The sequence below is a fragment of the Poecilia reticulata genome, chromosome 11 (assembly GCF_904066995.2).
Source record: "Poecilia reticulata chromosome 11, P_reticulata-male-v2, whole genome shotgun sequence".
NCBI lineage: Eukaryota > Metazoa > Chordata > Actinopteri > Cyprinodontiformes > Poeciliidae > Poecilia > Poecilia reticulata.
In genome coordinates, this window is record NC_088840.1 from 24693223 (window position 1) to 24706753 (window position 13531).

The following is a 13531-nucleotide window of genomic DNA, read 5'->3' on the forward strand; positions in this document are numbered from 1 at the left end:
ATATTTACAAGCTCTGGATTTGGTTGTTTATCCCTAAAAAAGTAATGAATGATCAAATGCTACCTCATAACCTAAAAAAAAAAACATAACATTAGGTGAAGTTTTAAGATCATTTTACATTTGTGTGTCTTTATTTTGAATATTCTCCAGACTTCCCTCCATAAGAAGTCCGTCAACACCAGAAGGATCAGATAAAAAACGTGAATCCAGGAAGAGTGGCTTCTTTAACCTCATTAAATCCCGAACGTCCCGCTCTGAGAAGAGCCACGGAGCTCCGGCCATCACACCACCGCAGCCTGCACATGCTAACACCACCAACACCTCCACCACAAGCCCAGTCACTGAGGAGCCCCCTCCTACCTCTCCCATACCACCTGTGAAAAGTCCAATCTCTGTAGTGGAGCCTCATCAGGAGATCCGCGGGGCACAACCTGCGAACCACACAGATTCTGAGATGGAGGCGCCTCCGACTTCCACTGAACCTGCAGGGGAGGAAAAAGATACCAAGAAGGTGGAAGATATGGAAAACCTGGAGAAGAAGGAAAGTCCTCCAAAGAAGGAGAATATAGAGAAGAAGGAGAACCCACACATGCATCGCCATATTGGTGTTCCTATGATGGGAAAGGATCTGCTGGCTGAGATGAAGGCCAGACAAGAAAAAACAAGACAAGACAAAATGGCTGAAAAGAAGGTTGGTCAGATCATCTCTGAAGAGATGACCACTCTTCAGAGTGGTCATCTCTGAAGAGTCGTATAATGTGGATATACGACTGAGAAATGTGGAATTTTTATTTTCTTTTTCAGTCCGATTCATCATCAGTCCTGGACAAAGTGGACTCAGACAAACGTAAGTGTGTTTATACCTTTAATTGAAAATTTCATAATAAGTTCCAAAATGCTAAAATATTATACTTAAAAAACCTTCTCTTTAAAACTAAAATTGTATAAAAACAAGTTTCAGAACATTTCTAAAATTCCTAAAGTGCACAGTGCTTGTAAATGCTTTTGTGCCTTCAAAAAATCTACAATCACAAAATAGACAAAAGAAGAAAAAACACTGCTGTCAAGAAAAAAATTTTTTAACAAATGCTACATCATAAACATTCAATATTTTACATTACTTAATAGAACAAGTCTATATTCAAGGTGACAACAAAAAACAGAAATCAGTCTAAAAAGTTTTCTTTAATGTAGTTTTGTATATATGTATCCATATCAATCAATCAAATTTTATTTGTATAGCACATTTCAGCAGCAAGGCATTTCAAAGTGCTTTACATCATTAAACATAAAAACACAGACTCATGCAACATTGAATAAACAATCAAAAACATTAAATTTCCCGCCGAGTCGAAGTTCTGCCCTTCAAATCAGCAGAAAAAAAAAACTGCACCACTCCATATATGTATTTACAAGTTTGTTTTTAGATTTTACAGTTAGTTGTAGAGTCGTTTTAATATTCAGTTTTATTTATATATATAAATCTACATATATAAATATAATCACATGATGTCTAGAGCCTCTGCCTCTCTTTTTTTTCTTTTCTCCAGCGAAGTCAGATGTACATCCTGCGGTTTCCACAGACCCTGAAGACTCTAAACCTGAGCCGATTCCTAGGGCCAAACCACCAAATGCCATCCCCAAACCAGCCCCAGTCCAGACTGCTAAAGCACCACTGGTTGCTCGCACATTTGGACAACTCAGTCCAACCAGTCCCAGGCCATGCAGCATCTCTGTCATTGGTAAGATAAGACAAGTGTAACAACTAAAACCTACAACCATCTTTTAGCTCTCCCCTGGAAATAGGCATCTTAAAGCACAATCTTGGGTTTTTCAATTTTTTTTCTCTTATTTTACTGGTATTTTTTTGTCTCCCAGATGATTCAGTAGACTCTGCCCCTGGCAGTGTATCTCCCAAAGCACCACTTCCTGCTCCCCGTCTGAAGAGGGCGCCGTCGGAGCAAGACAGAGAGAGCACAAGCAGCAGCTCTGCAGGACTTTTGTCTCCACTGGAGGGTTACTATCTCTGTCTACCATCCAATAATAACCCATTTGTCTCAGTAGAAGCTGATGCCACAGTCTAATATCTGCAAATATTAACTTGGCAAAACGTTCAGACTAGCTGTATTTAAATCCTAAAAATGCTACTGTAAAGATAAATATTCAGCACCACTGAAAGCATTGAGAGGAAAAAGAGCAGCTAAAAACACAACAGTTAATTTAACAGGTGTCCAGATGTTTAATGAAGGCTTTGGAGGCCATGACGCCTCCATACGCAGAACAACAGAAGCAAAAGTCCGTCACAGAAAAACACCCAGAGCAGATGCTCTCGGCTCCAGCCTGTAACTTGGCACGTCCAGATGTCTGCGTGCATCTGTGATTTCGTAGTTTGATGCTTCACTTCTGTAATTAACACTTACAGGAACCACTCCTCCTCTGTAATCAGAAGTTGTTGCTCTTAATTGTTGTGTAAAAAGATGTGATTTTAAAATCAAAGAGACAGGAAAGAAAAGAGAATTGAACCATTTTTTGTGGAGTGTTGGGGTCATTTATTCAAGGGTGTTGCATATGAAATGTGAAACATTTTAAATAATGAAAAAACATTTACTATGCACATTTTCTTTCTTTATCTGTTTATGTGAATGTTTAATTTTTAAGACTAATTGACTAGACAGAGCTTAAACATAAAGAACATTTATTAGTTAAAATAATTCTGAACCCACGTTTTTCTTCGGTTTCTCCTGTAGCTGAGTTTCCTGCAGATGGCGATGCTTTCGAGCAGCGCAGCATCACAGGTGCAGACTCCGGCACCAGCGGCCGACAGTGGTCATCTCTGAAGAGCTCGTCCAGTCCCCTTGGCAACGAGGAAGAACGCGAACGCACAAAGTCCCTCCCTGGCTACGGTTTGAGCATTTACCTTTTGTATTATTCCATGTCCAGTTTTACTGATATGTCGTAATTATTAACACTATCAGTATCATTAACACCCCACATGCAAAACAATTCATTAGCCAAAAAATGTACTACATTAAACAAAGATTACTTCCTTTGGTAGGTTAAGGAAAGCGATTGAAACTTTAGAAAACGTCACAAAAAAACTGTGTTATGATGAAGCACAAAGATCACCTATAATTTTATGTTTTTAGTTCTTTTTTGTCCAATTTAATTTTTTTTTGTCATTCTAGTGAGGCTTCCATCTCAGACAGACATGGATCTCAGCCCAGCTGGCAGCGAGATTTCAACTTTGAGCTCTGACCTCAAACCTAATAACAAATCTGAGGACGAATCCGGTGACGACACTCCTTCAATGTGATTCCAGCATCTTTTAAATCTCATCCCAGCGTACCTTCAGAACAAAACAAACCTTCTAGGGCACAGGTGTCAAACTCCAGTCCTGGAGGGCTGCTGCCCTGCAACGTTTAGATGTGTCTCTGCTGCACCACACCTGAGTAGAATAATTAGGTCGTTAGCAGGGCTCTGGAGAACTGATCTACACAAGAAGGAGGTAATTAAGTCATTCCAGTGTTTTGTTCCCGTCGCACATCTAAACACTGCTGGACAGCCGCCCTTGAGGACTGGAGTTTGACACCTCTGTTCTAGAGGAATCGGTCTGTGTATGGAAAGATTTAGTTTATGTTTCTTTTAAAAGCTTCCTAACAACACATGGCAAAGGGGAGTTTAAAACATTTCTACAATCTCTCACATTTTCTGATTTTTTCACAGCCAACAGCTGTAATAGTACCGTCAAGACCGACGTATGTTACTAGTGCAAAGATCTTTTTACAAACATTGCTTACTATGGAAAGCTCATTTATTCCAACACATGGGGAAATACAACATATAAAATATATTTTGTACATACAAATGGGTGTATATTAAAGCAGCGTTGAGCTTTTATAATTCTGCTGAAATTCATCATGAATGGGAGGGAAATTGAAAGGTTTTTTTTACAAAGTTTTTCTAAAATGAACAGTTTCTATTTTTGTCATTTGAAGTAAACTTTACAATGCTAACCTGACTACTGTTGCATCATTTTACCTTCAAATTTAGCTGGGTTTATCAGTTATTTCAAGAAAGACATTTCTCTGATTACTTCTGTGTCTTTTACTAAGACTTAATAAAAAGTGTATCGGTACATTAATCGGTTAATTTCCTAGGTTTTATTTTTTTTTTGAGCTTGTAGAAACCTAAACAATGTCTTTCTTTTGGTTTGGTATCTGTTTTTGGGTTTTTTTAGCTCAAGAAAAGAGGCTTTTATTGTCTGGCTGAGAATATTAGGGCTTTCTTTGGGGAATGAAAACATTTAAAACTGTATTCTTCAACAAAAAATGTTTTGTCATCATTACCACACCTTTGCTCTCCTGCTGGGATAATATCACAAATGTTTCCTATAAACAAAAGTGAGATGATTTTTTTATGTTTTTTTTATTACCCACACTGCTGCTGTACCTTCACAATAAAAGTTGTTGTATACTTACATCCTAATGATGTACTGCTGCACTTATATATGTATTATATGGCTATGTAAATATGTATTGATGTTTGTTTAGGGTTTCTGTTTAGTGAATACATATTTTTGTCATAAGGAAATTTTATTGTCTTGTGAAAAATGATTGCTAGAACTTGGTGATGGTCTTCGTTTTACTGGGAAAATATGTTATGCTTCCTTTTTTAAATGTCATTTTAAATTGATTATGTAAATGGTTATGTTAGCCTGGGAATGTGACAAAAAACTTATGTTTAAATCAATAAAATGAGTTATTGGTCACACTTACCCCCCTCCCTCTCTCTATGCAGCCTCTGTTATTTTCTCCTGTTTTCCCTCCCCTCACATATAAAAGGCTCAACCTCTCTGTCGTTCCATTTTTTTTTTACTGATATCAGAATACACCAGAGGGAAAAGTCTGATCTTACTTCAGTGGAATATTTATTTTCTCTGCAACTATTGTAGTTTTGTTCTTTTTTTTTTTTTGTCATAAACTTGGCTTTTGTACGGATCAGCAGAACCATGGACAGTGCACTGGACAGACTTGATGCTGCTCGTTTCTTACAGATTTGGCAACATTTCGACAAAGATGGTACAAAGACCTCCATAACAATTAATATATCCTTTCTAAATGAAAACAGTTATTAAATAATGTATTTTGCTTTTATTTTTATATGCTTAGGCAAATATAATAATTGATTAAACTTTGAATTATGTATTTGCTGATTCACTTTTTTGAAAATCATATCTCTTTAATTTACTCAAGGACAAAAACGTAATTACTTTATTTCCAAACAGTAGTTTACTTGCATGAAATACTATCACTAATGAACATTTTATGTATAGGAGGATCACCCTAATTATTCTGATATCTTACAAAAGAATTATCTAAATCTTTTAAATTATTTTTTAAAAATTATAAAGTTTTATCTAAATTATCACTGTTCATGCACCTTTTTCAGTTATGTTTTTTAAAGACTGAAAGACAGGAATTCACATATGTTGCCAATAAAAAGCTATTAAACAGTTTTGTAGCTTTATTCAGTTTTTAAATGGAAGATTTTTAGAAAAAAATGGAAATTCTTTTAATACTCTCTTTCATAGACAAAGGCTGCATTGAAGGAAAGAAGATGGATGACTTTTTCAAGCATATGTTGCACAAACTTGGAATGAAGGTAAATATATTTCTTTGAGGTTCAGGTTAAGAATAATCATTGATTTTATTGCAAAAGAGTCTAAATATGGATTTGCTTCCATTTGGGTTTGTTTTTCATTTGTTTTGAAAAGCAAATTGGTATGAAAACACAAATAACATGAAATGTTTTCAGACGGAGGAGATAACGGAGGACAAAGTGAGAAGAATGAGGGAGAGATTTGTGTCTCCATATGACTCCGATCCTGACAGAAATGTACAGATTGAGGAGGTGAGACTGAAACGGCTGAGCTGCTGATGGAAAAATTTGCTTAGATTTATTTTTTTGTCCAACAGGAGAAGAAAAAAAATCTTCATATGCTTAACTTTAGGTTTGTGTGACTGCACAGAATTTAAATCAGCCTGGCAGTCTTAACATATCAAAAAGGCTCTTTTTTTTCTCTAATCAAGATTGCCTTCTCAATATAAATTGTAGCAAAACCTAGAAGGTAATAAAGATGGATCACCTTGTAAATAACTGTGTCTTTACTGATAGTAAAACATTCCACAAAAACTCTAATGACTGTTTCCAGCTGGCCGCCATGATGCTTCCAGTGGAGGAGAATTTCCTGCTGTTGTTTCGCAGAGAAACTCCGTTGGACAACAGTGTGGAGTTCATGAGGGTAAGTGGATAAAAGTCAAGATGGCAATAAATGCATTCATCGTGAAACAAAATCCTGCTGAGTCATCAAAATATTATTTTCAAGCATTTACCATGCATCTGCCTTCTTTCATTACAGATTTGGAGAAATTATGACACAGATAGCAGTGGGTACATTTCAGCCAATGAGCTTAAGGTAATGTGTCTCCAGATATAAACATGTATATGTGTATATATATATATATATATATATATATATATATATATATATATATATATATATATATATATATATATATATATATATATATCTTTTTAAGTGTATTTGAATCTGACACAAAAAATAGAAAAATAATATTCAGAAGAAATAGAGGACCAAGTGCCTGCAGATTCTTACATCAAATTAGTTGTGTTGCTTATAAACTCTTGCCTCTCCACAGGGCTTCTTACAGGACCTGTTCCTCCAGCACAGGAAGTCCATCACGCCCCAGAAGCAGGAGGAGTATACCGAAACCATGGTAACAGGGCATCAAGTTGAGAACAAGTTGCTAAGATATCTTTTTCACTGCCTGGTGCCTTTATTTAGTCTTTTCTGTACCTGCAGATGAAGATGTTTGACAAGAACAGGGATGGCAGACTGGATCTGAACGACATGGCCAGGTACCACTGCTCTGAAAAAAACAGCAAAAACCTCTCTACCAACGACAAGCAGCTCGTTCTGCCATTGATCCCTGTTTCTTATTGAGCTGTTTGATTGAAGTTTTAATAAACGTGGGCCTCAATGGTGAACCCCAAACAGTCACAACGGACAGGCAATTGTACAAGTTTTCTTGGGTGCAACCAACAACGATACGCTGCTGAACCCACAAATGGATTTTCCTTACAAATGTGGCACCATTAAAGTAAAAATATAAAGGCTTTCCAGCTCTATAAGATTTCTTTCCATCAATCAAGGAAATAATCAATCAAGTACACATTTGTTTGGTTTTCATTCTGTGGCTGTATGAGGGGTTTCTTTGAAATCTTGTCCCAGGTAATTTCAAGAGCTTATGGAGCCCAAAGTTTCTGCAAAGTTTGCTAATTTACGGCCAATTTTGCTAATTGTATTAAAACCTAAAACTGCCTAACTGTATTTCACTTAATTCATTAATTGTTGTCTTGACTTTGCCACTTGTTTATAAAGTCTCTGTGATTTTTATGCTTCTTGTATGTAATGTACTTTTTAGATTTAAACAGAACATTTTAAAAAAAAGAGACTGTTCACAACATTGTTGATTAATATTTTATGCTTAAAAGCAGCAACTAATAACAAAATGCACCATAAATGTCAGAATGTATTGGAATTTTTGTTTTGCATTTTCACAATGTTTCTGTTTTTTCTTAGAATTTTGGCACTGAACGAAAACTTTTTACTGAAGTTTAAGACAGATGTGAGTTCAAATTTAAACTCCATTTCTCATTTATACGTTCTTAAATGAATTTTATAGCATCCTTCCAGACCTCATGAACTTTAAATCTAACTGTTTCAGGCTTGCAGTCTAGAGGACAGAAAGAGGGACTTTGAGAAGATATTTGCTCATTATGATGTTGTAAGTTCAAATTTTGGTTTGGTTTCATTCTTTCTCTTCTCTGCTCTTTTACCACCACATTAATAACGACTAATTGAACCTGATTTTCTTTTACAAATAATGTAAAGCCACATATGTTTTTTTTTATGAAATTGAAAGTTTTGTTATAGAATATTTCAGTTATGAGATGCAGCTGTACTGCATCACAAAATGCTTACTGTGCTCTTTAGATATTGTTCTTATGTTAAGATCTTTTATTTTTTTACAGTAAAATGCGCTAACCAAACTAAAAGTTAAAGATACGGTGATGCGACTTTTATGCCTGTATGGAGCTTAAGTATGTTTTGTGTGCAGAGTAAGACAGGTGCACTGGAGGGGCCTGAAGTTGATGGATTTGTCAAGGACATGATGGAGCTGGTGAAGGTAGAAAAAAAAACACATTTCCAGATTTTTTATTTTAATTTTATAAACACAGATGAAACTGCCTGTAGTCATATTTATATTGGCTTGCATGATGACTCAGTTGTTGGCATTGTAGACTTAATTCAACATGGTCTTGGGTTCAAATTCAGGCCTATCTGTACGATGTTTGCATGCTCTCCCTTTGCATGAGTGGATTCTCTCAGGGTACTCCGGCTTCCTCTCCAGTAGCCCAAAAACATGTGTCAGGTTAATTTTCCTTGTGTGTGTCTGTGTCAAATTCTAACTTGAGCTACAAAATTTTCTAGTTGAATGTATGTTTTTCCAAGGGTATGCAATTAATGTTTAAAATAATATATGGATGGATGGACAGAAACGCTGTGACCTCTGATTTTCCTTCTAAGAGCAGCTCTCTCAAACTTTTCTGCAGCCCAGTATCAGCGGGATGGAACTGGACAAGTTCAGGAAAGCCCTGATGGGTCACTGTGACATCAACAGAGACGGAAAAATCCAGAAGAACGAGCTTGCTCTCTGCCTTGGCCTCAAGCTCAGTTAACCCTTCATTAACCCTAAGTTAACAGGTCTTTTTTATCTTGAATTCCTCTGTGCTATCTTTATATTCACCTTAAGGCTCTCCATTTCTATCCTTTTATTCATTTGACCATTTTTTTGCTACTTTAAAGCATTTTTATTGTATTAAACTAATTGGATGTATTAAAACTATTTATTTCTGTTTAAAAAAAACTACATAAAACTAAACCTTACAGGCAGAAGAAGATGCACAATTTTAAATAACTTATCTGAATTATGTGAAGCTTTGTGATGTGATAATGTACAATGTGAACTAGTATGTATGATCATATTGTGAAACTAGTCAAAGCAGTGATGATTGAATATATTAAATAAAACTGTCATCTGTGTATGATTTTCTGAGTAGGTTCAACGGTCACTTGCACAAACACAAGTTACAGGTAAAATAGAAATCAAAGTCTGACAATAGGAGCAGTTTTATTATTATTACTACTATTTTAATATATGATGAAGAAGTATATATTTAAAATAAATCCCTGAATGAATGAATATGAGGCGGCTTTGCTTTTAGGTCTGCTTTTGTCCTTTACTGCCCCAGTTAGAAATATTGATTTAAGTTCCACTGATGTTCAAATAGCAGCTCCACTTAAATTTATGCCACAAATTATCCATACCCCCAATTTAGGTTTAAAGTATTTTTTTATACTTACCTCCATATTTTTTTTTCTTCTGACAGGAAGTAAAATAACATTTTGAGTGATGAAGCCAGAATCCTGGTTTGATTTTGATAGAGAAACTCTGGAGGGAGAAAATTAGATCGTAAAGAGTCCCTCCAAACTTTTACATCTTCTCACCAAAGAAAAACAACCAAAATACCTGTGAGTAAATGCCCAAAGCTAGTTAGCAAAGAATTTGATTGCTGAAATTTGAACAAGATTTTTTTATTGATTATTGAAAAGGATATGAAGGATACATATTTATATTTTATATTGATTCAGCCTTTTTCATTGTTTTGCAACATTTAGAGGACTTGGCAGCAAAACACTTGAAGGAAAATATTTTTACATCCAATCCAACAACTTTTAGCTTAATTGTAAGTAGTGCAAAGTGAGAGGCAGAAATAGTTCATTGCTAATATCATTATGGATATTATCACTTCAGTTGTGCTAATATCCAGCTTCTGCTATTTATTGAGCATAAGCCAGCTTTCATAGAATTGAAAGTAAAGAAATTATGCGTTGGGTGTAGATTATTCATATGCAATCAAATAAAATCCACTCAAAGTAAAGTTAGGGTTAAACCCGCTTCAGTTCACATCTAATTCTAATCCAACACTGTCAAATTCAGTTAATCATAGTAATGTTAGTTGGTATGGATGTTGCATTGCCTTTATCAGAAAATATGAAGTTGCTGCTTCCACTCACTGTTTTCCTCTGCCTCCTCAGAATCAGGATTGTGCATGAAGTCAGATATATAAGATGTGACTTATATATCTGCACAGAGACCTAAAAGAGCTAAATATCCTCAAGTTTCCACAACAGGCACCATGTCCTGCCAATAACTTCATAAACACAATGCAGTAGAATAAAATATAAATACGTATTTGTCATTGCATGTAGAAAAAGGAAATGGAAGAAAAATATGATTGTGTTGTATTTATTCATTCATTGTTTGTCATTTAAATTCATTATGAGCCAGAGGAGAAAAATCTCATTGTTGAATAATGGTATAAAAAAAACACTACAGGAAGGAAATATTGAAGCCCAATGCAAGAACTTCCTCTTTAAGAGACTATAGCAGCTGGCTGGCTCACAGCTGTGAGGAATGAAGCTAAGTGACGTCCCAAAAAAAAAAAAAAAAAGTCAGCCATGTTCCCAAAAAAAGACTCCAAGCTGCTTCCAATTATTAATCAGTGAGACACATGGCTAGCTGACGTCTGAAACTCTTTTAAACGACCATTGGAGCTGGTGGATGTATGACGCTAAGACTGGGGCTTCTTTTCTTAGCAGTCTGTACAGCAAACAGTTTACGGACTGTCTTGCTTCAGGTTTTCTGAACAAAGAAATGACTTTTGGATTACATTTGAGGTTTGACTACACTTCAACATTTTGCAGGGTGAAATTACGATGTTAAATGAAATGACTAATTCTGATTAACTGGTTTCTTTCAGCATTCTATTGCTCTCTCTGACAACCTATGGATGGCTTGCAACAGGTATAGATTCATTGAGCTCACAAGATGTCTCATAACTACCTCTGACAAATGGCTTTATTTTTCCCATAGGAAATGTCTTAAGATACGCAAGTAGAAATCTTGGCCCTTCAACTCGAGCTGAGATTCTGCGCCGCTCTTACCGACCTGTTGCCGCCAGTTATCGAGGCTCTCTACTGCCAAGAGGTTCTGTGTCTACCTCAACTTTCCTTGGAGATTTATCAACTGAGGCTTCCAAACTATGGGGCTCAGTTCCTAGCCAAGGTCAAAGGGGTTATGGCAGGCAAGTAAGTAGTTACAGTCAACCAGGAAGTGTATCTAGCTACAGGTCTGCCTCAGCTCTGACTTGGCAGCAACAGCCAGGTGGCCTGCTCCATAGGGGTCCAGGAATGAGGGAACTTTCATTTCAAGGGGAGAGGCGCTATGGCTCAAGTGTTGTCTCCAGTGGTGCAATTGAGATTCGTGCACCAACTCGGCTGCAGCCCAGTTCACCTGGCACTGGCGTACAGTTGACTCCAGAATCTGCTTCCCAACCACCCAATCAACATCCTGCATTCTCTTCACCTGCTGTACTCCAGACCAAGGTGGGCATGTGGGACACTGTCAATCTTCCAAGCGCCAGGTCAGAATCCACTGCTAGACGACACCAACACTCTTTGTCAGTGCCTGCTATGCTGGAAACCAATCCTGGCCAGTTGGGCATCTATACTTCTAGTGTACAGGCTCCAGAGTCAACTGCCCAGCGACACCAAAAGGCCTCAGCTTTTTCAGCTGTACTGCAAACCAAAAATGTGTGGGGTAGTGTGCCTTCCTCTGACTCCAAACGAGTCGGTGCTAACTTGAGGAGTTCTAGACCAGTAATGCCTGGATGCCATCCTAGAGGGCTACAATCAGGCTGCCATGCCACCTGGCAACAGGCAAGGCTGCTGGGCTCTCTGGCCTCCAGTGTACCTCAGAACAAGGATCTCTTGCAAGATGCCAGTGCAAATTCATAAATGAAGCTCTAGATTAGTTAATGTGGAAGTTGACTACAACTGTCAAACAGAAACGGGCTTTAAGATCTTAACTGTAAGTCGCACTATCATTTTGATGATGCACACTTGAGTAATGTCTATAAATGCTGTTTCTGTGCTCAAGTTTCCAATCCTCTGGTCATTTGTGGATTCATACTGAAATAAACTGCTTGAAACTGTTTTGCATTTGTCTATTGCAAGAGCTACCACAGATGTCTAAGCTTTAATATTTTAGAGGCTCTGACTTGTTTCACCACCTGGGTGTAACTGCTTTCAATATGGAAGAAATGTTCAGTAGCTAGTCCTTTAAGGTTGAGAGCTGCACTAGAACTAAATGTAAGCCAAGGGCGTAGGAACAAGTTTATCTTTGGGGGGACACATATCGGAAACTTGAAAGATCTGTAAATAGCTTGAGCAAAACTTTCAAACAATGGTGTCATCAACGTGTTGCTCTAATCTGACCCCTTGTAACGTGTTACTATTTACAATCCAATCAGATTAAAATTACGCATTTGATTATTAGAAAACATATTGTTGCTTGCTTTTTCCTTGGGGAGATACGTTTCATATGTAACACCAGCAACACAAAAGGAAAAGGGATGCACATTTTCTAGCTGATAAATTTTTCATTGAGTGATCAAATTACTCTTTCAAAGTAACTATGCCATACATGGCAATAAACTACACTATATATAATGTGTGTAGACCTGTCACAATAACAAATGTTGATTTTTGATAAACTTGTTTTTAGACCATTTTTTAGTAATGTTAATGGCAAAATTATAATGCAAGCACACAATCTGAAAGATCGGTAAACTTTAATGAACATTTAACACTGCAACTGGAAGGCATTTCAAATATTCAAAATAAATTAACAAAACCACAAATAAAATGAATTTTGAAGTCTTTGTAAAAATTTTCCTTCAAAAAAAGGTTTAGCTGAGACCAAAGCACCAACCTGAAAGCTTTTATCATACAGTTTTTTGTAGAAAGAAAGAGAAGTGATAAATCATGCCAATGGAAATGATTGAATTTGTTATAATTGATCATGAGTACGGAGCTCGGTTTATTGTGCGCGTTGAAGCGGACACGCAGCGGCACGAGCTGACGCCGCCGCATACGCAGCGTGTCGCAGCGCCTCGTGCATCTCTGGATCTTTGCAGCTCGGTGCGAATCACGCGCGCCGCTCTCCCAGGCGGCTCCAATGTAAACCTTAACTATAAACGCCATACCGCTGTCTTGGCTCAAAAACGCGAACTGTTACAACCGCGACCATAACTCAGCCTTCAGGAGAGTCAAAGGGAGATGAAAGCTCGGCCGGTGGGCTGGTACAGTTTATAATCAGATAAACAAAAACTCTGCATGGTTGTTCTAATACATTGTTTTTTAAAATGTCCTTCACCTCTTAAATTATAACAGCTCTCTCTGTCACAAAACATTTTCTGTATATTGGGTGGAAGTTGCTGATTTCTGACCTTAAACATAAATTGTACAGAAAAGACCTCCATC

The 13531-nt window shown here is 37.0% G+C and overlaps 2 protein-coding genes across 5 annotated transcripts in view; both read left to right on the forward strand.

The window, feature by feature from the left end:
* Positions 1–4774, forward strand: part of carmil1 (capping protein regulator and myosin 1 linker 1) — a 30869-nt gene extending 26095 nt beyond the window's left edge. For all 3 annotated transcript variants that reach the window (XM_008422638.3, XM_081612416.1, XM_008422639.3), the window contains 6 exons: positions 151–691; positions 805–847; positions 1551–1742; positions 1879–2016; positions 2748–2903; positions 3186–4774. In XM_008422638.3, the coding sequence (XP_008420860.2) occupies positions 151–691; positions 805–847; positions 1551–1742; positions 1879–2016; positions 2748–2903; positions 3186–3313 (1198 nt within the window). In that variant the 3' untranslated portion in view covers positions 3314–4774. The remainder of the gene's footprint in view (positions 1–150; positions 692–804; positions 848–1550; positions 1743–1878; positions 2017–2747; positions 2904–3185) is intronic.
* A 96-nt stretch (positions 4775–4870) lies between these two features.
* On the forward strand, positions 4871–12201 carry LOC103472800 (secretagogin-like). 2 transcript variants are annotated; one of them, XM_008422640.3, is made up of 13 exons: positions 4871–5078; positions 5591–5661; positions 5815–5910; positions 6212–6301; positions 6419–6475; positions 6720–6797; positions 6884–6939; positions 7664–7709; positions 7809–7868; positions 8202–8270; positions 8698–10885; positions 10969–11012; positions 11082–12201. In XM_008422640.3, exons 1-11 carry the CDS (start codon positions 5009–5011, stop codon positions 8821–8823), a joined length of 819 nt encoding a protein of 272 aa, XP_008420862.1. In that variant the 5' UTR covers positions 4871–5008; the 3' UTR covers positions 8824–10885; positions 10969–11012; positions 11082–12201. The 2 variants fall into 2 exon arrangements, with proteins under 2 accessions (XP_008420862.1, XP_008420863.2); XM_008422641.2 differs by lacking the exons at positions 4871–5078; positions 5591–5661; positions 5815–5910; ... (5 more) ...; positions 7809–7868; positions 8202–8270 and having other exon boundaries at positions 10728–10885.
* The last annotated feature ends 1330 nt before the right edge of the window (positions 12202–13531 follow it).